Source organism: Triturus cristatus, chromosome 10, assembly GCF_964204655.1.
Source record: "Triturus cristatus chromosome 10, aTriCri1.1, whole genome shotgun sequence".
Taxonomy (NCBI): Eukaryota; Metazoa; Chordata; class Amphibia; order Caudata; family Salamandridae; genus Triturus; species Triturus cristatus.
This window is the reverse complement of record NC_140593.1, coordinates 309,913,026-309,936,729: the sequence shown is the minus strand read 5'-3', so window position 1 is coordinate 309,936,729 and position 23,704 is coordinate 309,913,026. Positions and strand designations below refer to the sequence as shown.

General features: G+C 44.8%; 1 protein-coding gene across 1 annotated transcript in view; it reads right to left on the bottom strand.

Moving 5' to 3' along the window:
- Nucleotides 1-23,704, bottom strand: part of LOC146789360 (zinc finger BED domain-containing protein 5-like) — a 65,419-nt gene that overhangs the window by 18,417 nt on the left and 23,298 nt on the right. The window contains exons 3-4 of the mRNA XM_085631077.1: nt 11,832-11,904; nt 11,508-11,580 (exon numbers count right to left, since the gene is read on the bottom strand). Of these exons, the coding sequence (XP_085487203.1) occupies nt 11,508-11,580; nt 11,832-11,904 (146 nt within the window). The remainder of the gene's footprint in view (nt 1-11,507; nt 11,581-11,831; nt 11,905-23,704) is intronic.

Genomic DNA, 23,704 nt, shown 5'->3' with positions numbered 1-23,704 from the left:
CTGAATTGTGTGCGTGGTCCCGGGGGTCTGTAGATGAGGGTGCCTCTGAGTGTGGTCTTGGGGTCGGTGTGTATCTGGAAGTGGAGGTGTTCGGCAGTGGTGAAGGTGTCGTCGGAGCTGGTCGTGATGCGGATGGTGTTCTTGTGTATGATGGCGATGCCTCCTCCAGTTTGGTTGACGCGGTCCCTCCCGGTGATCTTGTATCCGTCCGGGATGGCGATGGCGATGTCGGGCGCTGAGGAGGCGTTCATCCAGGTTTCCGTCAGGAAGGCGACGTCTGGCGATGTTGTGTCAAGCAGGTTCCAGAGTTCGACGGCGTGTCTGTGGACGGAGCGGGTGTTGAGCAGGATGCACTTAAGGTGGTTGCTGCTGGTGCTTGGCTTGGCGGGTGCGGTGCAGGTCCGGAGGCAGGTGAATTTGCAGGCTTGGCAGGTGAAGGGTCCGTGTGTGCGTTTCGGGGTGGCTTGGTAGCAGGCGGGGGTTCGGCCGGCATTGAGTGCGTTGAGGGTGGCGGCGTCGTAGGTCCGTCGTGTTGTCTGGCGTCGGAGAGGACCAGGGGTCCTGGCGCTGGGCACGGTCCAGGCGCGGACGGGCATAGACGGGCTTGCCTTAGGCGCACCTTTGGCGCACAATCGGCGCGCCCGCTGCGCGTTAACGCTGCGCGTACGCGCGGACTCCGCCATAAATGGCGTAGTGGGAGGGGTGGAGTGGGAGGGAGGAGCAGCTGGGAGGCGGGAGCGGGGTGGCGCGGGGAGGGGATCGGGGTACAGAAGGCAAAAGGGGGGGCGGGGCCACGGGGGAGCAGCGGCAGGGAGCGGGGAGGGCGAGAAAAGACAGAAAGACGGCGAGAACGAAACAAAAACAAGCACTGGTAGCGAGCAGGTAGAGGCAGGTAGGGAGACCGGGCACACTCACGGAGAGCCGCGCGGCGGGTGGAGCGACCGTCACCGACCAGGGTCAGGTCCGGTCACAACTAATCTATCCACCCCTCTAAACATTAGTAACAAGCACATTCCACAAATCTTTGAGAAAGTAACAACCCGGGCAACATCAGACTAAAATTCCCCAGAAGTCCAATGTTCAGGTTGTAGAGCCAGGCCCCCAACAATGGAGTATGATAATTCAGTAGTAGAGTGCCAGGTATTCAGACAAAATCTTGAAAATAAATTATCAAGGAAGAAGATAAAAAATATTGAGTTTTGAATATTGTGATGCACAAATATCGTGTTCAAAAATATAATTGACAAGAATATCGATTTTAAGGTAAGGAATATCGAGGTTAAAAATATCTATGTTGTTAATATCAATGTTAAAAATATCTATTGTTAATATCATTTACAAATATATTGTTGATAATATCATTGTTTAATTATTTTGATGTATGTTAGTAAATATTTTAATTGTATATGTTATAAATCCCGCCTCCCAGCTGCTCCTCCCTCCCTCCGGATACTTAAGGTGTTCCAGCGTGACGGGGAGCTGTGACGTCATCAGCAGAGGATTGCGGTCGCGTGAGTTATAGTTGCCTGCACTAACTATAACGGGGGAATTTCAATGGTTTTTCACGAGTGAAATGTCCAGCTAACTATAACATGTGTGAAACCTATGGTTTTTTAAGTGAATTTGCAAGGTTTTTTAAATGCTAATTCCTAACTATAACGTGTGTGAAACCTATGGTTTTTTCAGTGATATATATATATATATATATATTTGTTTAAAATGTGTTATTTTTTCTGTAAAGTGTTAAATGTGTTATGCTTTTTAATTGTAAATAATATATTTGTTGGTTGTTAAAATTGTGAAAATATAGTGTGGTATTTCATTATTATTATTATTTGATTTAATGTAAAATATTTATTACACATTGTAATATGAATTTTAAATATTTATATTTGTTTTTATTTAATGTATTTATAAAATATTTTATTTGTTTGAAGTTAACTACTCTCTCTCTACTGTTGCACAGACTGGAGTGTAAATAGTACATTTTACCTGTCCTGAGTCCAACCCTTTCCCTACTGTTGCACAGACTTGAGTGGGAATAGCAAATGTTACCCTTTCTCATTCCAATCCCTTTCCTACTGCTGCACTGACTGGAGAGGGAATAGTACATTTTACCCTGCCTCAATCCAACACTTTGCCTACTGTTGCACAAACTGAAATGCGAATATTAAATTTGACCCCTCCTGAGTCAAATGTTTTCCCTACTGTTGCACTGACTGGAGTTTCCCTACTGTTGCACCGACTGGAGTTGGAATAGTAAATTTACATCTCTGCAATCCAACAGTTTCTCTACTGTTGCACAGACTGGAGAGAAAATAGTAACTTTTACCCCTCCTCAATCCAACACTTTCCCTACTTTTGCATTGACTGGAGTGGGAATAGTAAACTGTTACCCCTTCTGAGTCCAATCTTTTTCCTACTGTTGCACAGACTGGAGTGGTAATAGTAAAATGTACCCCTCCTGAGTCCAACATTTTCCATACTGTTGCAGAGATTGGAGTGAAAATAGTGTATGTATCATTTCATAGTTTTGTTTATATTGTTTACATTTATATTATTATGATATTTCTGTGTATTTTACATTATATAGTTTTCTATTTATTAATGCTTGCGATATGTAATATTTTTATTTTGTTATCTTTTTATGAATACAAAAATTGTAATTAAAAAAAAAAAATCCAGTTTGTTCCAGTTTGTAATTTATTGTGTGTATGTATATATATATTTGGTATGTTTTAAAGTTTACAAAACATTTGTAAATTGTAACAAAAATTATAATTATTATTTTAATAGTTTTAAATTATATATGTTTAAATAAACATATATACGAGTATTTTTAAATAAGTGCAACATGTATATGTAATTATTTTTAAATTACATTATATTACTGTTTAAAGTTACTATATTTTATGTTTCCTATGTTTACCTATGTTTATATTAAATAAATATATTTTTGTGTTCGATATGAGTGCATAACATTTTATTTTTTCTGTACTTTTCTTATTTACATTGTAAGTATAGGATAATAGTATTTTTGTGCTCTATATATTGAATACAAATTTAAGTTGCCAGGAAATTTGTGGTTTTGATATGTTGTTAGTGAACCAGAGTGCCACATTAGTTGTTTGGCACTCTGTAGTGATCAATAATGAAAGGGGGACTAAGAATGAGAAGGGACCAGCCTTTCCGGGGGCCAGAAAGCTATTGAAAGTACCCTGGATCGAATTTGTTGGTTGAAGGAGAAAGTCTGCGCCCTCTAAAAAATAGTGGAAGGCTTTGAAAGAAAAGGGGGGGAATAATAGTCATGAAGTGTGACAGACGGCATGGGAGAGATAGAGGTGTGAGCACTGGAGGGACTACTAATGGTGTGGGAAAAATGCTCGACAAACCCGTGTCTAGAGCTTGTGTCGCTACTGTTCAACCTGAGCATGCATTACTAGAACCGCCTCCTCCCCTGCAAACAAGCTAGATTGGTCAGAGTGGGAGACCATTCTGTGATCCATCAGTAGGGGTACTTAAAAAGTGAACATACCAGGTGTGGGGGAGGGGCTTTGGGGTGTTTAATCAGCAAATGTAAATGCCTGCAAATCCTTTCCCCCTCCATCACACCGATATCAATATGGTTCTAAGGGTAGGTTGTTGAATAGGGTTTATTCTAGACATCAGGATGTCAGCCGAACCTCAATTTTCCTGAACCAGGTCCCCAAACTGCCTGTTGGGTTCAAGGAAGGCCAGGATTCTTTAATCAACAAAGTATCTTACTGGCTTTGAGAAGTAAAACACTGTTATTCCATTATCAGGAGTGACATCATTAGTGTTGAGAGGATCAATCCAACAGTGGGCCCCCTTGATGTGGTAAAAGTGATCCCTAAACACCAGGATCTGGTGGTAGGCTTAACGTCAATTGATGCATGTACAATTTTTATAGCGAACATACAACATTCAATTGGTCATACAATGCGCACTGACATGCAAGCCCAAACTAACACAGGAAGTACAAACAATTCCAAAACTATAGTACCTATTTGATCAAACTGACTGGGAGAACCGAGTACAAATAGAATCACTGAAGACAGGACCAGTAGCAAGGGGGTGGCAGTAAGCACTGGTTATATTCCAATGGAAATGTCACACAGTGTTAAAGGTCCCAGGAGTCGTAGGGATGTTAGGTTGGGTGATGGGGTGTACTTTGAAGATTATCCATGTTCGGTTAAACTATTGTCATGGAATATGGCAAGGATAAGAAGAATGTTGCCCGAATCCTATTGGGGCCAGTTTATTGAAGCCATGACAGCTGCCTCTTCCAAGAGATTTGATGCACTGACCACATACATAGGAATGGGTTTACGTCTTATTGCAATAATGCAGTACAGCTAAGCAGAGAAAGACCATCAGGGGATAGCAGTTTGGATCAAGGTTTCACTTCAATGTTTAATTACCCCTGTTACTAAGGATTATCCAGATCTAATAGCAGTTAGCTTGAAGATACAGCCAGGAACAACGCTTAAGATTTTTAATGTTTACAACCTGGTGAAAGACCACCCAGCTGAATCTAGGGTGGAAAATGGAGCTAGAAAATACATTGGCCAAACTTTCTGGCGATTCTAATGTAATAGTAGCTGGTGATTTTAATACCACTATGGAACCTTTAATAGCATCTGTTCCAGAGTTGACATCAGAACTAGATACACACTGGCAGGTCCTGCAGATAGAACTTTCTCCTGTGAAGTGGACAGCTAGAGCAGCACAAGTAAAAGCATTGGCGCTCAGTTTCAATCTGCGAGCGGCCAAAGGAAGGACCCAATCTTATAGAGAGTACAAGTACAAATGACTTTATTCGATTGTAAACCTTACAATCATAAAAGTGCAATTCATAAACATACAGTTAAAATCAAACCATCCATTTCATTTGTAAGACAAAAATTTACATAAACAATATAAAACAAGAGTAACAGGCAGAATAAACATGTTAAGAATATAAATAATTATAACAAGGTAAAAAAGTTAAAAATACCTAACGGCAATAGCAGCATAATTATCCCTCCATACTTTTCCTGAAAGTAATTGCTAATTTCAGAAAACTGCATACAAATAAGGTGCAGTCACATTTCAGGAGTTGAAGGTAGTGAAGTGCTGGTTTGATCTGTGCAAATTTCTGTTCTTTCAGGCATGGTTTTAGATATAGCCTCCGAGGTACTATGTAATAAGGACAAATAAATAAAAAGTGTGCCAGATCTTGCGGAGACTTCCCGTCGCAGCCGCAAGCTGGCAACACTTGACCTCGATGGGCCCCACTCGGTACCGCCAGTAAGAGATGAAACAGGTCAAAACGGAACCTTGTTAATAGATAACGTTCGTAGCCAGTCATAGGCCATGATAGATATGGTTCCATTTGTAGACAGGTTTTAAGTAGACCATGTTTCCTAACACTGTCTTTCTGGAGCTCAACCTCCTCCCGGGCAAAATACCTGGTTGTCATGAATGTATTTTTCACAAAAGTGACATCTGATTTAGTAATGAAATTTGGAGTTAAAAACAGGTCAGGCCGTCCTATTTCAATAAGACGATCGTTAATATACTTCAGCCACGGGACCTTGAACCTACCATCCCATGTTAAAGCTTCTTTTAGTATATCATGGGTAAGAGGTATGTCGTTATTTAGCCAACAGTTCATCCAACACAATAGGGGATTTGCTGCTATTCTATCACTAAGGTAGGGCACACCTAGCTCCTCGTGTACTGAGAAGTTTCCGGTTCCCCTTGGCAGCTTCAGTATCTTCTTCAGAAAGTTATTTTCTACAACCTCCAGGTCCCGCGTCTGGCTGTAGCTCCAGAGCTCGCTTCCGTAGCAAGCAACGGCAACGCTCTTGGCCTGGTATAATTTAAGCAAGGCAGCCACCGGGCTATTGCCCATTTTTCTCGCGAAGCCAAGTATGGCTGCGTTAACGCGGGTTAACTCGCCCTTCTTCTTAAGAACAGCGGGGCCCCAAGATAATTGATGATCAAGAAGGACCCCGAGATATGAAAAGGTTTTGGTGGTTGGAATGTTTTCCCCATATATGTTAAAAAGATTAGATTTTCATGACCCTAGGCCTGTCTTCATAACATGGGACTTAGAGTTGTTAATACTTAGGCCTCGAGACTCCATGAAATCAAAGAAGGAGTTTAAAAGTGTCTGAAGGCCGATTGCTGTCCTTGAAATAAGGACAGTGTCGTCCGCGTAGAGCAGAACTGGAACGCCTTTTCGGCCTACATAGGGGTAATCTGCTCCAGTTCTTAGCAAGTATTCCTCCAATTCCTTGATATACAAGTTGAAGAGGAATGGAGCCAGGATACACCCCTGTCGAACACCCCGGTTAATTCTGATATCCCCCGTCACTTTCAGGTCTTGGGTATATCGAACGTTAGCTCTTGTATCGGAGTGCAGGTCAGCCAGTAGGTTAATTAAATTCTGCTCAACGCCCATCTTTAACATGGTGTCCCATAGTTTGCCTCTGTCCACACAATCAAATGCGGACGATAAGTCCATAAAAGCCATGTGGATGGTTCCCTGCTGGGCCAAGGTGTATTTACCTATAATCAGATATAGGTTCAGACACTGAGTTACTGTCGAGTGGCCAGGTCTGAAGCCGTATTGTATTGGGGATATAACATTATTCTCATTTGCCCATGCAGTTAACCTGTTCAGGATTACACCCCCTACCACTTTGGCTACAGAATTGATTAAAGATATTGGCCTGTAGCATAACGGGCTACTACGATCGCCCTTTTTAAACACGGGCACTATAGTCGATAGCCCCGACGACTTTGGACATCCAAAGGCCGCAGCTGCATTTACTACAGCAGTAAGGACAGGGGCCCATAATGAGATACAAGATTTAAAAAGGTCCGGAGGCAAGCCATCCGGGCCTGGAGCCTTGTTACTAGTTAGCCCTTGAATGCCATTTTCTACTTCATTAACTGAAAAGCACAAAAGATTCTCCATAGGAGTTAAAAAGTCATTTTCTGCCTGTTGCTCATTGCTTTTAAAGATTGCACTAAAGTGAGTGACCCAGTCCTCCTCTGGGATATTAGTACCAAGTGCAGTGTCACTGGGATTGCCAAACAGGGGTTTATTAATAATTTCCCAGAATTTGCTGCTATTGCCCAGGACTGATGGATCAAGCAGAGACTCCCAGGTACAAGCCTTAATTTCTTTTTTCCGTTTAGCAAGTGATTTCTTGTAAATCAGTCGCAGGTTTTTAATTTGACCTGAATCTCTGGGTTTGGTTTTTAGCGCCTTTCTCAGGTCTCTGCTTGCCTTAGAGCATGTGTGATCAAACCATTTAGGATTGTTTCTAACTTGTCCCTTCACTGGAACTATTAACATAGATCCTACTGATAACACCACAACCTCAAAAATAGCTAAGGTTTGCTCTGGGGACGTAGATGGTAACACACAAGCCGCAAGTTCCTCACCACATGACTTATTGATTTCAGTGTACAGGTTTTCATGATTTACCAAATACCATTTCAATCGACGTTTACCATTTATACATTTTAAAGTTCCCCGGCCTTCACAGTTCATTCGCTGTTCAAATACTCCCCCACCCAATCTGATGGTTAAGGGATTATGGTCACTGTAAATGTTCGTTTGAATGGTGAATCTGGAGGCCTGATTGGCAAGGTCAGCAGATAATAATATATGATCTATAAAAGACCCCTGACCTGAGCCTTTAAATGTTGGGGCATCAAAGCCCTTGGACTCAGGCACCATGGACATAGCTACAGATAAGTTATTTTCATTCAACAGCTCGTTGAGACAAGTTCCACGCCTGGAGTGGTCAAAATGAAAACCATTCACACTATTACACCCCAGAGATCCCATAGGGTTAACTCCTGGGTTACCACATGGGTGTACATTAAAATCACCTGCGATCAGTAAGTTACGTGACAGTGTACCTGCTCCCTCTCTCAGCATCTCTTTCAGAAGCAGTATATTACATTCCCCTTGGCTGTTTATAGCATTGTAAAAATTAATTAAAGTCAGAGCATGTTTGCCTCTCTTCAATTCGAGCACTTGGATATTCCGATTTGCATAATACCGGGTACTTATTTGGCAGGAAAGTGCCAGATTAATGAAAATAGCCAGGCCCCCCTTTGCTCTTCCACTAATTGAGGGGGCTGCTGGCCTAAGAAAGCTTTGGTAGCCCTCAATGAAGGCATTATTATCTTCCATCCATGTCTCTTGGAGGCATATAACTGCGTATTTCTTAACAAATGCCAACCAGGCAGAGTCACATATTTTATCAGCCAAACCTGCTATATTCCAGGAGACTAAACTCGCATTACAAGCATCACCAGACTCTATTCCAGTGACGACTTCTGTGGTTATAGGTTCTAATAACCGATTAAGTTGTTCTACGTGTGTGTCTCCCATAGTTTCTATTGTAGAAGAGTTTGGTTCTACATGGGTTGGAGGAAAATTAAAAGCCTCGGGCAGATCATGCAATGTACTAATGTGCTCATGTAATACGGAGCTGCCCGTTAGAGAGTCTACATCTAGCTCTACCTGATTGTTGTTATCTAATTCAACGGTTGAAAAGGGAACAATTGCTGCTTGTGTAGCCCTAATTTCCCCATGTACAGGATTACTTTGCGTGTGACCAGTATGCGTTGGTATGGCTGGGGCAACATGTAGTCAGTCGACCCCCTCCAAGCCATTCTGCTCATAAAAAACATCAAACCTGTTTGAAGTAGGTACATTGTAATAGGTGTTAGGGTATATTAGTTGAGAGTGGTCGCGGTGATGATACAACCCATGTGAGGCCTCCCATCTCTCATGATAAGTTACTGGATGGTTGACCTGTCTGGTCTCCCAGGGTATATCTCTCCTATACTGTCTTTGATCTCCTGCAGTGTAATGTCCATGGTTCCTTGGAGTTACTCCATTGTGATATAAATTACAATTGTCATAGGTTTTCTCCTGCTCTAAAATGGGGTATGGATACACTTTATTTAAACTGTGATCACTTGAGGGATAGAAATAACTTAGATCCATAGTACGGATCAAACTGCTAATCGGGCCATCCTTCCAGCTAGTAATGTGCCTTGCTGCACGATTATCCTTAAAGTTGACAACAATACAGTCACCCTCAGTGGATTTAAATCTGTGACCCACCCAGTCGACCCTCCTAACATTTGTTATTTTACCACTAATGTGGGGAGGGATCGGTCTATGGGCGGTTAACCAGTGACTCACTTTGTTTTTCAAATCCCCATAGCTCTCTACCTTGCCTACTTCTAATTGCGGTACACCTATCATTACTATGGTGTATAAGTGGGATTCAGGAGGAAGATTAATGTGAATGGTTTTTTTTAGTTGTGTCAGCTTAGGTGTTTGCGCTGGTCGTGTATTTATGGCTATATTTTCTGTTGATATAGGCCTTTCAGGCTCAGCCTGATCTTCAAGTGAGGCAGGGGGTAAACCTTCCGCAGCCCATTCACTCTCATCGCTACCAGTTGTGGAACCATCTGAGATAGTGGGCAGAGTCGACGCTACTGCCGTTTCGTTATTTACACATATAGGCGGATTTGGAACGTTATGATCTATAACACCCAGGGAAGGGGTAGATGCCGAATTAGAACTATCATTTTCAGTATTTTTCTTAGTTCGTGTCTTTTTAGTGTTAGTTTGCTTGTGGTTGCCGTTGGCCGGTAAAAGGCTGTCATTCTGTGTGGGTGCAGTAAGAATTTTTAACATGCTCGTAGTGTCCTTTTTTTGGGATTTCTCAAACTTCACTAAGGTTTGCTCTATACTAATGATTCTTTCGCTTATAGGCTGCAAAAGAGATCTGACTAGATGTTCCAGTTCTGTCAGGTATAGTTTATCTGACGTACTCGCCCTTTCGGTCTGGCTTGTCTGGTCTGTATAGGTTTTAGTATACTCTGGCTGTGTTTCGTTGGGCAATAATACGCCCTGATTAGAAGATGTTGTAATCAAATTGGGTGTTCTAGTAATTGGTTTAGCCAGTCTAAAATTTAACCAAACATCCTTTGCTGAGGGCTTATGATTACCTAGAGGTCTATATGTTTTCCTCACAATAGATTTGTTTTTTTTCCCATAACGCCGTTTCGTCTTTTTTGGGGAAAGCGGTTTGTCTACTGCTATTATATTTACAAGAGGTGAGCTTTCAGCAAGTACTTCCCCTGGGGAGTTTAGTGACATAATTCCTGGTCGAGACAGGCACAAATTGTCCCCGGAATTAGAAATAAACAAAGGGCTTCCTTCTATGCTATTTAATGGTATAGGTGAGGCTAATGATGCATTTTTCCTACTATTTTGGCCACTGGGTAACCCTGTAAAGGATTGCAGCAAAAGTGATTCCTCCAAATTAATAGAGGACTCCGCAGTGTTGTTATTGGCAGTAGTATGCAATGAAAGATTAGGAAAGCACATATTTGGGGTCATTGAAAGACGCCTCTCCGTGTTTTGTATAGCATCTGCAACTACACCTATAGTCTTTTGTAACATCAAGTCAATGGCTGTAAGAGACGGTAATGGTGTAGATGGAACAGTCTTATTTCTAGTCGACGATCTTGTAGCCACAGGAGTCTTTCTTACTTTAGTCATCATGTAGGAGAAGTCCGGAGGGACAAATAGAATACTGGGCACTTATGAAGGGCTAAGCTTAGCAGCTATAACAGACCACACATGCAATAATATGACCAGAGAAAACACTGACACTGTCACCTTGTGCTGTGTCCCAGGATGATGGCGATGAAAGGGGGGTGACCCGTCCCGTCACCTTCTGTCCCCTAAGGGCCACAGAGGGCCCGCCCTTTGCCCGGGCTTAGCCCCGCGCGCTCCCGCGACGCGGGTGATGACGTTATTTTAAAGCGCCTCCTGGCGTGTCCCTGGCGTGTCCTGCGCTCTGCCTGCTGGGAAAGGTAGTGCCCCGCTCGGCGGCCGCTTGGTTGTGCTTGCGACGGTGGGGGGACTACAGGGCAGGGTCAGTAGCGGCGAGGCAGCGTTTCTGCAGCAATCCTGGAGGGCAGGTAACAAGGATAATTAGCGGCAAGCGTCCACTCCGACGCTCGGGGTCAGCAAATATCGGAACACACCCCCTTCTTATGTCACATTTGTGGAGCACGCTCTCCTCCACCAAGTTGTATAGCTGGTTGGAAGTTGGTTGTGCTTCTGTGGCGCCCGTTTAGTGCTTCCACCCAGTGATTCTGTGGTGCGCTGTCCACGGAGGAGGTGGGTCTCACTTCTTATAGAGAGGACAAGGCAACCTATAACTAACTAGGTCACTCAAGCATAATTGATTATTTTCTAATTATTGTAAGGCTCTGGCCCTTCCTGAAGGACATGGAAGTATGGGACAGGAAGGATAGTGGCAACAATGCTCTGTCTTTAACACTGGAGGATAGCATAGAACTAAAGCGTCTGAGCATAGGCCTTCCGGATTTGGGGGATGTTTCCCACTCTAATACTGGTAAAGCTATTGGGGGGATTGAGTTACCAGGAATCCCAATGTTCTGGAGGAGTCGTAATGAAGGCCAAGGAGGTAGTGGAGAATTTGGCCAATCTGTCCCCTGAAAAAAAGATTAAAGATATTACATAAAAAGCATGAAATAGTCTACACTAGGATTAGAGGATCTTTCGCTATTAAGAGAAGAGCTGAGTAAAGTGGTTCCAAGAAGGAGGCATGGTATAATAGATCATGTAGGGAAGCCAAAGCAGACCTTTTAAAAGCAGCTAAGGCTAATTGGTGAGTTGACCTGGTGAAATGTAGATTGCTCAATGGGAGGGAATTGGCGAGGCAAAAAGAGAATGAGAGAGTTACCTGTGGAAAAAATTACAAGAGGCACTGTCAGCTAAAGATGATAAAGCCTTTTGGAAAACAGCAGCAGTATGAACTATGGGGATAAAAAGAAATTTAGAATTTAATGTTCAGCCCCAAAACTGGCTCACTCACTTTAGTAATCTTTAATCCAGTAGTACTGCCCATGCAAAGGGCAGCCAAGACCCTTGGGTTACAAATAGACTAGGTGTAGTGATTCCGGTATCTTTGAATTTGAGCTAAAAGAAACACTAATAGCTTTTAATTCCTGTCTCTTAGCTATAGGGCCCGTGCCCGATAAGATCCACAACAACCTTTATATGGCCAATGTGGAAGTTTGGGGTCCATATATATTAACCCTCATTCCAATGCTATTTTGGTGATTCCATCCTCATGGAGAACAGCGAAGATAATCCCAATTTACAGAAAAGGGCAACGTAGTTATCTGGGTAACTACAGGCACATTAACCTGAAAGATGCTGTTCCAAACATCATTTGTAAACAAGTGCTTGGGCACCTTCAAGACTGGAATGAGGATCAAGACGTGCTATCTGAATTTCAGGCGGGCTTTAGAAGTAATGTTAGGACAGTAGACCAGGTCTTTCGTTTTCTATGTATTTTTTTAAAGACGTAGGTAATCAACAGGGCCAACCTTTGTTGCCTTTGTTGATTTATGGACGGACTTTGACCTGGTCACCAGAGCTAAGCGATGGATGATCCTCGACAAAATAGGCAAACTATTGAATATACTGGTGCCACTCCACATTGAAAACTATGCACAAGTGAGGTGGTGGGGTGAACATGGGCAACTGACAGAGCCCTCTAAAATAAAGCACGAGGTTCGACAGGGTTGTCTCCTGGCCCAACACTATTTTCACTGTACATTAATGGGGTGGTGAAGCATCTGAACAAGGATGGGTGTGACTCCCCAAAGGTGGCTGGCTAAAGGGTGCCGGCTCTACTTTTCCCAAGTGACACCTTGCTGCTTTCACAATCTCCCCTGGGGCTCCAGCAGCTTTTAAATAATTTCAGTGCATTTTGTATGGAGAGGGGCTTGGAACTCAACAGTTCAAAAACTAAATGTATGGTTTTTTGTACAGCAGGGCAAAAGTGCTATAGGGGGCATTTGACAGTAGGTAGTAACATGATTGATCAGGCGTCCCATTTTGATTGACGTGGTTTGAGGCTCACACCAAATCTAAATTGCCCCCTTCAAGTTCAGAAATCACACTCAGTTTTATTTTCAGCACACAGCTTCTATAGCCAAAATACACAAATGAACAACTTCTAGGAGTGATGCAACGGCCCTAGAAATTAACAACAATAAGCCCTTTGATGCAGCCTTTTACAGCTGTGAAATCTGGGAATTTGTGAGCATTCAATCTTTATCAATATAACAAAATAAATGTATAAATGTATAAATTCTTTTTATTACCGGCAATGACCCCGATGATTCCACTATGTATTGATTTGGTACAAAGATGCATAGCCCAAAAAGCTGAGTGCAGAATGCTGATGTATTGACATCGATTATGGTTGAAAGCAGCATTGAACTCATATTGTGTGGGCCTCAAAGACCTTATGTCCCCGTATGTGTACGTAAAATCCCATGGCTGAGTTCTGTAAGATTGCATGGGAGAAGTTGGGGTTGGAGAATCTTTGGGCCTCTCACTAAGAGAAGTGTTCAATCTCCGAAGCTAGATTAAAAGCACTCTATTGGGAATTCACCACTATTCAAACAATTGCAGATTGTGGAGGCTCTTTGAGAATAGAAATGTTTGATGTCAAACCTTATCCATACTACGTGCCAACCTTAGATGAAAATACTTACCCACTGGCTGGCAAAGTATACATTCAGTTCAGGTACAGGACTCTGCCAACCAAACAATTCTGTAGCAATTGGTCAAGAGCTTTACTTGGGGGCAATCTATGTCCAGCATATTGGTATCAGAGAAGAAAGTGGGAAGCCCCTCTTTGTAGGAGGCTAGGCACTGTCCGATATATATTTGTCTGATACGAGCAGATTGGTGGTCTTCTCAATCGCCAGATTCCTAAAGTCAGCCAGGATCTGGTGAAGTAAGTGTATCCAAGCAGCAGATGTTTAGGAATTGGTTAAGTGCTGGTCTTATAAAAAAAGAGAGGGATATGTTGATTAGAGCAAATTCATTCATGATTTTATTGTGTTTTCTTATCTATCGAACACTCTGTGATTAATGAATTGTGTAATTTTATGGTTCTGATTGGTTTTCTGATACAGCACTTTAATGCTAATTTCCCCATTTTGCAAATGCGAGAAGTAACCCATTGGTACAAGCTAGTCTTGGTGCCAGAAAGCCTTTAAGGCAGTACTATGGGCCCCATTACGATGCGCCACCGTAACGGTGAACAGGACCGACCGCCAGAGGTGCGGTGGTCCCACTAGGCCAATTAGGATGAGACTGCCTCCCTGGCGGTCATATCTCACATCCTCAACATTGTGGCGGGTGGTGCTGTAAGCAGCACCCGCCGCAATGTTGAATCTGCATGCTGTGCATTGACAGGCACAATGTGACAGGCACTGCGCGGTGCCTACCACTTTGTGCGTGGCAATGAAGGGTGTACCATAGGTACCCCCCAAGTGCAGCCACCCACCCCACAACCCCTGGGGGCCCGCTACGGGCCCCCAAAGTCATTTACCGTATGCCTTTCCATGGCGGAGTCTCCGCCGTGGAAAGGCATAACCACTGCAAGGCACCACCACCATATTGTGGGCCTTTTCCGCCCGGCCGGCAATCCGACCGGTGGAAAAGTGGCAGACAGACTTTCCGTCCGCCACGGTACCCCCCACCATAGTAATATGGCGGGGGTTAAATTGTGTTGTGATGGCGTGCAGATCGCCACTGCCCGCCACCGCCGGCCGGGCGGTGGCCATCCGCACGACATCCTAATAGACCCCTAAGTTTGTTATCTTTGACACTTGTGATTTTAGCCCCCAGTTCATCTGATGCTGTAAAAACCTATGCTGATTTTTTTCTGCAACACGCCCTAACCCCTTTTTTATGATTATTTTTTCTACTATAATGTTTCTCCTGTAGTTTTATATAGTGCAAACTTGACCTGAAGGTATCAGAGCGCTTTACATGAGCACCAGTTGTGTTACAAAAGGACACATTCATTTTTGTTAGACACGGGGAGATTAAGTTATTTGCCAAGAAACACAGGATGTTGAGCTTCATTGCCGAGACTCATACCTGGTTCCTCCAGATTACACTTGTTGCCTATATGGCCCCTTATTGCATATGTTACTTTTTTTAATTTTATTTACAAGGACATCAGTTTTCCTTTATATGCTTATAATACATGGGATCCTTCAATCCTTGCATAGAAGACCTTCTTTAATTTCTTTAATAGCAGCAATTGGTGACTCACCTAGTCACCTGTACTAAAGAAATAACGTACTCCCTCATCTGTAATACAGTTTTACAGTTGAGTCCTGACTTCACAATGCCTGCTGTCCATGCCAGCAGTGGAGGGAAAAGTCAGGACACAAAGCATAATTAAAGCTGCAGTTTAAGAAAGGAAAACGAAACTTGGCTTCTCCTTCTTCTGCTCTGTTTTCCTACATGGGCAATGATAAGCAGAAAGACGATATTCATGGAAACATGTTTATTTTTTGCACACTATAGGAATTTCTATGATAGAATCTCTCTGCATAATTCTACACATTGTAAGCTACAGCGTTTTTTTTTTAAATCTGACTTGTGTTAAACCTATTCTAATATAACTTTTCAACAAATATCTATCTGTTATTATTTGGTGTGTTTAATTTTACACTAGATATTTTGTCAAAAAATCTTCATGTTTGCAAACACCCTATTTATTATATATGAAAGAGCAAGACACCAAAGATTTTCGTGGTATGTGGGAAGGGTGATGGTTTAACCAGGTATTATAAGGAGTAAAATAACCCCTGCCAACTAATAAAAAGGATTTAGCAAGTCACCTCAGTGTTCCATGACTTTATAAACGGTACTTTATCTCATATATAATGTACATACTATCTCTTTTCCTGTGCCTATAGTACCCAAGCTTTATACCATTTGGTACTCCTAAATTTCGATAAGAGGGGATTATTTGATACCAGGGAACCAATAACTGGATCAGATTGGTCAATTTGCCAGTTTTTTCTTACTAGAGACTACAGTGCCCCATCCTGCGTACTGTATGGCACAATCAGTCTTGTCTGTACCTTATCTTTCTTATTCTTTTTTCTGGTAAATAGACAGTAATAAACAGTTATGGGCTGTAACCCCCCTACCTGCCTGAATGTATCAACCATTTCTTTTTTGGCATGCTATGGTGTCAGGGTTTTCACTGCAATTACGCCTAGCGCGCAACATTTCACCATACGGAATACTGGCTTCAATGTGTGAGGGGTGAAAACAATAGGTGTGTAAGGTGGTGTTTCCAGCAGTTTGCTTCCGTTACAACTTGGTTTCCAATTTACTATTCTCACAAAAACCTCCAAGTCCCAAAAAGAAACTTTAGATTCAATAATGTCACTTATAAAGTGCAGATTAAGATCATTCTTATTGATTTGATCCACCAAACCAGCGGCATTCTGTAATGACCCTCTTCACACTACAATTAGATCATCTATGCAACCACATGCTCATCACATGTTGTTTGTAGCAGATGCGGAGTACCTGTTCATCCCACCAGCCCATGTGAAGACATGCATCGCTGGAGGCAAAACAGGTGTCCATCACCATGCCACAAATCTGGTGGAACAATAGATTACCAAATAGCAAGTAGTTATGCTCTAAGCACCACCCAATCATTTCTAACAGCATCTGAGTGTGTCTGTACAGCTTTAGTCTCCTACGCCGTATAAAATGACTGCCACCTTGTGTATGGTAATGTAGGGGGGTAGCATAGGTACACCCCAAGTGCAGCCCCCCATCACCAATTTCCCGCCGGCCTTTCCATGGCAGCGATAGGCCTTTAAATCTGCACATCATAATTTGGATGGTGGTGCCTGCTCGGCACCGCCACCATATTATGCCCCAGATCCGCACGGCAGGCAATTGTAACGTCCGCCGTGGTAACCCCCGCAATATTAATATGGCGGGGGGTAAATCAGGCACAGATGGCAGCTGGATCGCCACCACCGGCCGGGCGGTGGCGATCAGCCTGCCATCACAATGGGGCTCATAGTTCTCATCCCATGTCATGTCATATATACATTTAAAAAATCCCCTATATCCTTTGCAAACTATGGCAAACTTTTGACAAAGTCATGTTAAAAATAATCAACATACTTTGACATATTTTCGAATAAACCACCAATTGCCGATATAGGCATACCCGGCGGTGCTATGGGGTCTTTATGTATCTTGGGGATTGACTACATAATTAGTGTCCTTGGGTCATCATTCTGCAAAAACTCAGCCGCGGTCCGTGGAGGGAGTTCCGTGGGGCGGAAAGGCGGGGCGGGGGAGGGGCATGGTAGCGCACGCTGCATCACAAAATGCGATGCAGCACGCGCTACGAAATTTGTTTTATTTATTTAATTGTTTACTTACCTCCAATTATCCATATTCCAGTGTTTAGTACCCCCCGCCATGCCCCTCCCCCACCCCACCTTTCCGCCCCACGGAACTCCCTCCATGGACCGCGGCTGCAAAAACGTATACTCATCCTGGCTGAGCAAACCATTGTCTCTCCATTCCTTCAATGTCGTCTAAAGCTGTGTTTTTATTTTAACCAAATCTGATCGGTTGCATCTGGCATAGCATTCCTCATTGTTCAATTGCTAATGCACTTCCTACTTGTACAGTTCCACCGCTACAGGACAATATTGCCCCCCTTGTCGGAGTTCCTTATTACTATGTTCTTTTGTTTCTGCAGTTTCTTTCTTAAAGTTTGATATCTCCTCTGATGGTACCACATAGAGCCGCATTGCTGGATAACGAAGGAGCTTGCAGGAGGTGGGGGTCTGCAAACCGGAGACAGCAACCCCATATAAATTGTATCACTGACAATCCAAAAAGACATATTTGCAGCACAAGGATGGATGTAGACTTGAACTGCTGCTTAATGATAGTTTTTATTGCCATGTATAGAATTTCACCGTAATGCGTTTCAGCCATTACTGACGCCATTGATCACACAGTGTTGAGCTGCCATTTTGGTGCTTTTGTACAGAACAGAACCCAAACATAGCATACCATCTCAGTATCTGTTATACCCGCAAATTCATTTGAGAAGTAATAAAATCTTCTCATTATGTAATGATGTTTTGCACATATAAGAGAGGTTCTAATTTCAATTAAACTCAGTTCGGTGCTCAATCATAAGCCCATCAGAATTCAGTATGTTTGTGCATTTATCTACTATTTACATCATAGTAATGACAGTCATTTGTGTTCATGATTGTTTACATATTTAAGCCTGAGTGGACAGATATTCACTAACCAAGGTTACTGCTATATGCTTGAATTCTAGGGGTTTCCTTCATGAATTTTTTATATTGTTTCTTATTTTTGACTTCTGATATAAAGATAACATGAGCAAAAATAGATTATATTCACCACAATTATAATATATATATATCTCTGTAGAAGAGGCACCTCACGAGTCAGTGGGGCACAAAGGAGATTGCACTCAGCGTACTGCTTTCAAATTAATTTATTTCAGGCAACGCGTTTCAACCTTAACACGTCTTCGTCATTACCACATTTGCATATAGTGCCCCATCCACCATAGAAATAGCTTATAAGTGAAGAACATAAACAACAAACTACCTTGAAAGTTTGACAGAGATCATTGGGATGCATAAAAGAAACTGTATAAAACGACTTAGTATTAGATCACAAAATTAATTCTTAAGAGAATTATAGTAAAAAAAATAAAAAAGTAACCAATCTGTCGACATGAGATTATTGTTTGTGAAAAAACACAATGCTGTGAAAGAAACAATGTAGTGAAAAGGCAATGTTCGAGAAAAAAACACACAGGCAATGGCCAAATGGCCCAAGTACAGCAAACATAATAAATCACTCAGGTAAATGGAAAATCATATGACAGCCAAATAGCCAATTGGTTAAGAAATTTCCTATTCATATGGCAATTTCCAAATTTTCTGCTGCAGTAATATCTGATAAATAACCCTATATATACGCCATAGCTAGGTTATTGCCACATTCTAAACGTTTATGTTGCATAGTTGGAGGCCCTCTGCTCAAAGCAAACAAAAACAATGAGCGTAGCATACAAACTGGCAAAGTGGCCTATGTCCATTAAGCGAATTGGAACCATATCCTTAGTGTGACTTAAAACATAGCAACCCCAAGGGCACCATTATGATGGCGGGCGAACCGCAACAGGATGCGGGGCCGCCCGCCAGGGGTGCGGTGGTCCAGCCGTGCCGATTACGATGCGCCCGCTACACTGGCGGGCGCATCACTTATATTTCACATTGCGGCGCGGTGCTGAAAGCAGCACCTGCCGCAATGTGAAAACTGCATGTGGTGCATTTGCATGCAGAAGGTGGCAAGCACCATGCGGTGCCTGCCACCTTCTGCATGCAAATGTCGGGGGTACCATGGGTTTACTACCCCCCAAGTGCAGCCACCCACCACCCCAACCCCCTGGGGGTCTGCAACGGGCCCCCAAAGAAAAGACCGCATGCCTTTCCATGGGGGAGTCTCTGCCGTGGAAAGGCAATTCACCGCCATCATCCTAAAATGGATGGCAGTGACTGCAAGGCACTGCTACCATATTGCTGGCCTTTTCCACCCGGTAGGCAATCAGGTGGATTTCCTACAGGCGGAAAACTGGCGGATGGTCTTTTCGTCCGCCAGGGTCCCCACCGCCATCGTAATATGGCAGGGGGAAATGTTAGGCGGGCGGTGGAGAATGGCGGGTGGATCGCCACTGCCATATGGGCGGTGGCGATTCGTCCGCCATCCTAATGGGCACCTAAGTCTCCAACTCTAACCAAAAAGCCTAAGTGTTCACCCTCTCAAGAAGACAACATTAAAGTATAAGTGTGCCTATGTTGATACAAACAGAAAAAATTAGAAGAACAGCTAAAATCTTAAGAGCATGAGCTGGAAAAGGGAGGAAAAGGGGGAAGAGGGTCTGTGGGGGGGCAGGTGGAACACATTCTGGGATCCTACAAAAAAGTAAAGGGTTGGCACAGGTTGCCGGGGAAGAGAAAATGGCCTGCTGTGCAAATCAAAAGGGGTCATACTGCAAAGCACAACATTATAGTAACAGGAAATTTAGGGAGGAAGAGTCCACTTGTCCTAGACAAAGGTACAAAAAGGGATAAAAAAACAGAGGACAAACGGAATGATACAACTTCAGTAAAGTACTACATCAACCGATGTGTATATGAAGCTCCTCACTCTCATTCAAACCTCCTGGGAACTTGCTGCTGAGCAGAGTGAGGTATTCAGACTCTTTTTGCAGTAGGTGTCTCTCTCTGTTCCCACCTCTGACTGTCCTTTCGATCCTGTCAATAGCAAAGAAAACAAGAAGGTCAGCATTTTGTTGATGCATCCTCACCTAGTGTCTGGCAACAGGGTATGCCTGATCCTTTATTGCCCTGTAATGTTCCAAAATATGCATTTTGACCGGGCCGATAGTACTGCCACATATCTGAGACCACAACGACATAGACACAGGAGTCGCTTCCATAGGTAATAAACTTTTTTTTTTTTTTTTTTGAAACCGTTTATTTCAAAATTCAAAGAATATACAAAGATTGGCCTACAACCTTCAGGCCGGCCGCTAGCAAACAAGAGGAGCATATGATACACACAGTAGAACGCATGCTGTGGCAAAGGGAAACGTACAGGAGTTAGCAGCGTTGATGGCCACACCATCCGGACCCCACATAACGGTTTCTTTTTAACATAAATAGCAACAAAAAATCAAACCACAAGGCAACCCACAATCGAAAACAGCAGCATGTGCTCCCCTAGAAGGGGGACCCTACCGATCCATAGGAGTATCAAGGGGGGGAGAAGGTCAGGACAGGGACTGGGTGGACTCCGTACCCGGTACCGGAGAGCTAAACCGGCTAAGGGGACGGGGCAGGCGATGGACCGGGCAATAACGGCGGGGCACAGATTCCCCCGCGGTAGGCGTTCCAGGGGCCCCATACTTTCACCCATGTCCCAGGCTTACCTCTCGCTACATACACCACCTTTTCCCGAAACATGCACCAGTCCATATTTTCCTTCCAGGCCGAAACAGTCGGGGACCTCTGGGAACCCCACAGTTGAGCAATATCGCGCTTGGCCACCATATATCCCAGAATCACCCACCACGTCTGTGGCGCCGAGTAGTCGGTTGGTTCCCACACGTTCAACAAGCATCTCCTCGCTTCGGGCAGTAGCGACACATGCGTAACCACCCGCAGGACCTCATGCACACCACGCCAGAATCGCTCCACCTCTGGGTATTCCCACAAAATATGAAGAAAGGTCCCCAAAGAACCACACCCACGCTTACACAACCCGTCCACAGCATAGCCCATACGCAATAGTCGTGGCCCCGTTATGTAGACCCTATGGAGTATCTTGAGCTGGACGAAGCGAAGGCGGGCCGGTATGGCCACCTCTTTCGGGGAGGCCACCGCAGAGACCCAGTCCTCGTCGTCCAGCTCCAATCCATCGGCAACCCAAGCCTCACGAAGATTAGTCAGCAATCCCGAGCGGTCATTAATCAGTTTTTTATAAATTAATGAGATCGTGCTGTCCGGTACATGTCCATCCAGCACTCTATCCTCCAGAGGGGAGTACTCCGGGATGGAGGCGATGTCCGGGAAGGCGGAGCATAGTGCATGACGGATCTGCATATACCGAAAGTACTCCCTGTCCTGCAACTGGAATTCCGTCTGCAGCATCTCGAACGTTTTGAATCCCCCCCTCGTCCAGAGATCCCCCACCCTGCTGATGCCTATCATGTCCCACTTCTCGAAGCCCTTCGAGGTCCACAGGGAGCCCAACTGCTCAGATGCGTATAGTGGTGACGCACGGGTCAAACGATCCTTCCACCCCATCGCTACATTAGCCGCGTGCCACACTCGTACCATGACACGCGTGGGGCCCGTCAGACGTGCGTCGAGCGAGCCGGAGTAGAGCGCTCGATTATAGTCACCACCCGGCAGTAGCATCTTATCCATTTCAAAGGCCGGGTTTAGGGCGGGCCCGTATAGGCCGTGATTAATCGCAGCCAGCTGGGAGGCCCAATAATACCGTTTAATATCCGGGAGGGCAATCCCCCCGTCATACCACGGGAGCGTCAGCTTCGCCAGGGCGATACGCGGTCTCCCATCCCAGAACAGGCGGCGTTGCAAACTCTCCACCTCGCGGAAGTAGCGCGCCGGGACGAGGTCCATTGTATTCTGCAGAGCGTACAGGAAACGCGGCAGCGACATCATCTTAAACAATGCCGCCCGGCCAAGCGGCGAGAGCGGCAAACGCCGCCAACGCGCGACATCCTCCTTCAGACGCTGGAGGGGGGGAAGCAAGTTCCGATCATACCGGGCCTCCGCGTCCAGGGTAATGAAGACACCCAGGTACCTAAATCCCTGCGGGGCGATCTGGATAGGACAGCCCCGCGGAAGGATAGGAGCCTCCCCAGAGAGAACATACACGCACGATTTAGCCCAGTTGATGACAAGGCCGGAGTTACGACCAAATGAATGCAATACATCAACCAGTACTATCAGTGATTTACGTGGGGAAGCCAGGTACAGGAGAATATCGTCAGCGTATAGAGATACGCGGTCCTCATACTCAGGGGTCCAGCGGAGACCACGAATAGAAGGCTCCCACCGCAGCCACTCCGCCAGGGGCTCCACGGCAAGCGCAAAAAGGAGCGGCGATAACAGGCAGCCCTGCCGCGTGCCCCTGCCCAACTCAAACGGAGCCGACACTCTACCGTTCACAACCACCTGCGCCAGTGGGCCAGAGTACAACAATTTAACCCAGCTAATAAACCCTGGGCCAAACACAAATTTCGCGAGCGTCGCCCAAATATATGGCCATTCAAGTGTGTCAAATGCCATAGTGGCGTCCAAGGACGCCAAGATGGCCGGCTCCCGTATGAACGGGACACGTGCGAGCACCCCATGCAAACGCCGCAGGTTAAGCGCTGTGTTGCAATGGGGAATAAAGCCGGACTGGTCCTGGTGGACCAAGTCACACACTACGCCGACCAGCCGATTGGCCAACACCTTGGCAAGAATTTTGGGCTCCGCATTCAATAACGAAATGGGTCGATAGGATGTGACCCGGTCCCGTGGCCTCCCCTCCTTGTGGATAACTACGATGGTAGCCAGACGCCGGTCTAGCGGGAGGGAACCCACCGAGTGGGCCGCAAGGAACATAGCACGGAGATGCGGCGCCAGCGTATCCGGTCGCAGTTTATATAACTCGATGGGAAGACCATTAGGACCCATGGCCTTGCCGGAAGCGACCGAGCGTATGGCGAGGGCAATTTCTTCGGAGGTTGGAGCGGCGTCCAACGACACTCTGTCCTCCTCCGAAAGGGAAGGCAGCGCGATATCTCTGAGCAGGGCATGGGAATCCTCTTCAGAGCAGGAAGACACCGGGGAATACACCCCACGGAAATAGTCCGCGAAGCAGGAGACAATTTCCTCCGGTTCAGTGACACACACACCATTCGTTTTCTCAATCAACGGGACAACTCGACTCGCTCTCTCTTTTTTGTCCAGCCACGCAATCAATTTACCAGCCTTATCACCCACATCATACAGTCTCCCCTGTTGCTCTCTACTGAGGCCCCTGGCCGCCTCCGTGACGAGGGCCTTATAGGCCGCTTGCTTGAGTTGGAGAACATGTAATTTGTCATCCGTC